The 1,228-nt window shown below is 46.0% G+C and overlaps 1 protein-coding gene across 1 annotated transcript; it reads right to left on the bottom strand.

Annotated features, from left to right (window-relative positions):
• Window positions 1–6: 6 nt before the first annotated feature.
• Window positions 7–1,224, bottom strand: LOC117800164 (ribonuclease inhibitor-like; the record flags this gene model as incomplete). The annotated part of the gene is made up of 1 exon (XM_034652698.1): window positions 7–1,224. A coding segment is annotated over one exon (1,218 nt), but the record flags the coding sequence as incomplete, so codon positions are not given.
• Between the last annotated feature and the right edge of the window lie 4 nt (window positions 1,225–1,228).

Genomic DNA, 1,228 nt, shown 5'->3' with positions numbered 1-1,228 from the left:
CTTCAAGTTACAGTTTGGATTTTCCACGGCTTCACAGAGCTTAAGAACGCCTTCATCTCCTATTTGGCTGTAGCTGACGTCCAGTTCTAGCAGAGATGGTTTTTCAACTATGAGTCTGGCAAGGGCTTCACAGCAAACAGCTGAAAGATTTGATTGCCCCAACCAGAGGGACTCAAGGTGGCAGTTCGGGCTCTTCACACCTTCACAGAGCTCGATCACTCCTCCGTCGTCAAGGCCGTTGCCCCCCATATGCAGTTCTTTCAAGACGCCATTCACACTGAGAGCAGCGCTAATGCTCTTGCAGCAGGCAGCCGTCAAGCCACATTCTCTTATCCACAGAGATTTGAGCTTCGTTTTTGGATCCTTCAGCCCTTGACACAAGAATTCCATGCCTTCATCTTTCAGATCATTTCCAATCAGGCTCATCTCCCGGAGTGTCTCTTTGGTGCCAATGACATGGGAGAGTTCCTTGCAGCCAGGAGCAGAGATATTACACTCCCATAACCACAGCTTCTCCACATTGCAGTTTGGATTCAGGATGCCTTGGCAGAGGACTTTTATCCCTGCATCCCCAATCTTGTTCTCCCCTATGCAGAATTCTTTCAAGGAGGGCTTATGGCTGAGTATAGCACTGAGGTCCTCACAGCTAGCGGCTGTGATATGACAGTTCTCCAATTGTAAGGATTGCAGGTTACAAGAGGCATCCCGCAAGGCTTGGCAAAGCTGTTTCACTGCTGCATCTCCTAGCTTGTTGTTGCTCAGGTTAAGTTTCTGCAGGGATGATTTGGTGCGCAAGACAGAGCTGAGTCCATCTGTGTTTTCCTTTGTGAGTTCACAGTATTCCAACTGAAGTGACTGCAGTTGGCAGGTTGGATCCAAAAGTCCCTCGCACAATGCTTTGCCTCCTGATGTGCCCAAACTGTTGTCTCCCAGATTTAGCTCAGTCAGAGATGATTTGTTACTAAGCACAGAACGGAGATTCTCGCAGCAATCTTTAGTTAAGTTGCAATTCCGCAAGTAGAGTTTTTGAAGATTACAACTTGGGTTTATCAATCCTTTGCATAGCACATCCACACCAGCATCTCCCAGTTGATTGTTGCTTAAATTCAGTTCAGTTAATACTTGATTTGTACTTAGAAGAGATGAGATATCTTTACAATGATTATTTCCCAGACTGCAGTCATCCAGTCTTATGTTTTTATACTGCTTCATGGATGAAACAAGTTCT

Source organism: Ailuropoda melanoleuca, unplaced genomic scaffold, assembly GCF_002007445.2.
Source record: "Ailuropoda melanoleuca isolate Jingjing unplaced genomic scaffold, ASM200744v2 unplaced-scaffold65265, whole genome shotgun sequence".
Classification (NCBI taxonomy): Eukaryota; Metazoa; Chordata; class Mammalia; order Carnivora; family Ursidae; genus Ailuropoda; species Ailuropoda melanoleuca.
This window is presented reverse-complemented; position numbering and strand designations above follow the sequence as displayed.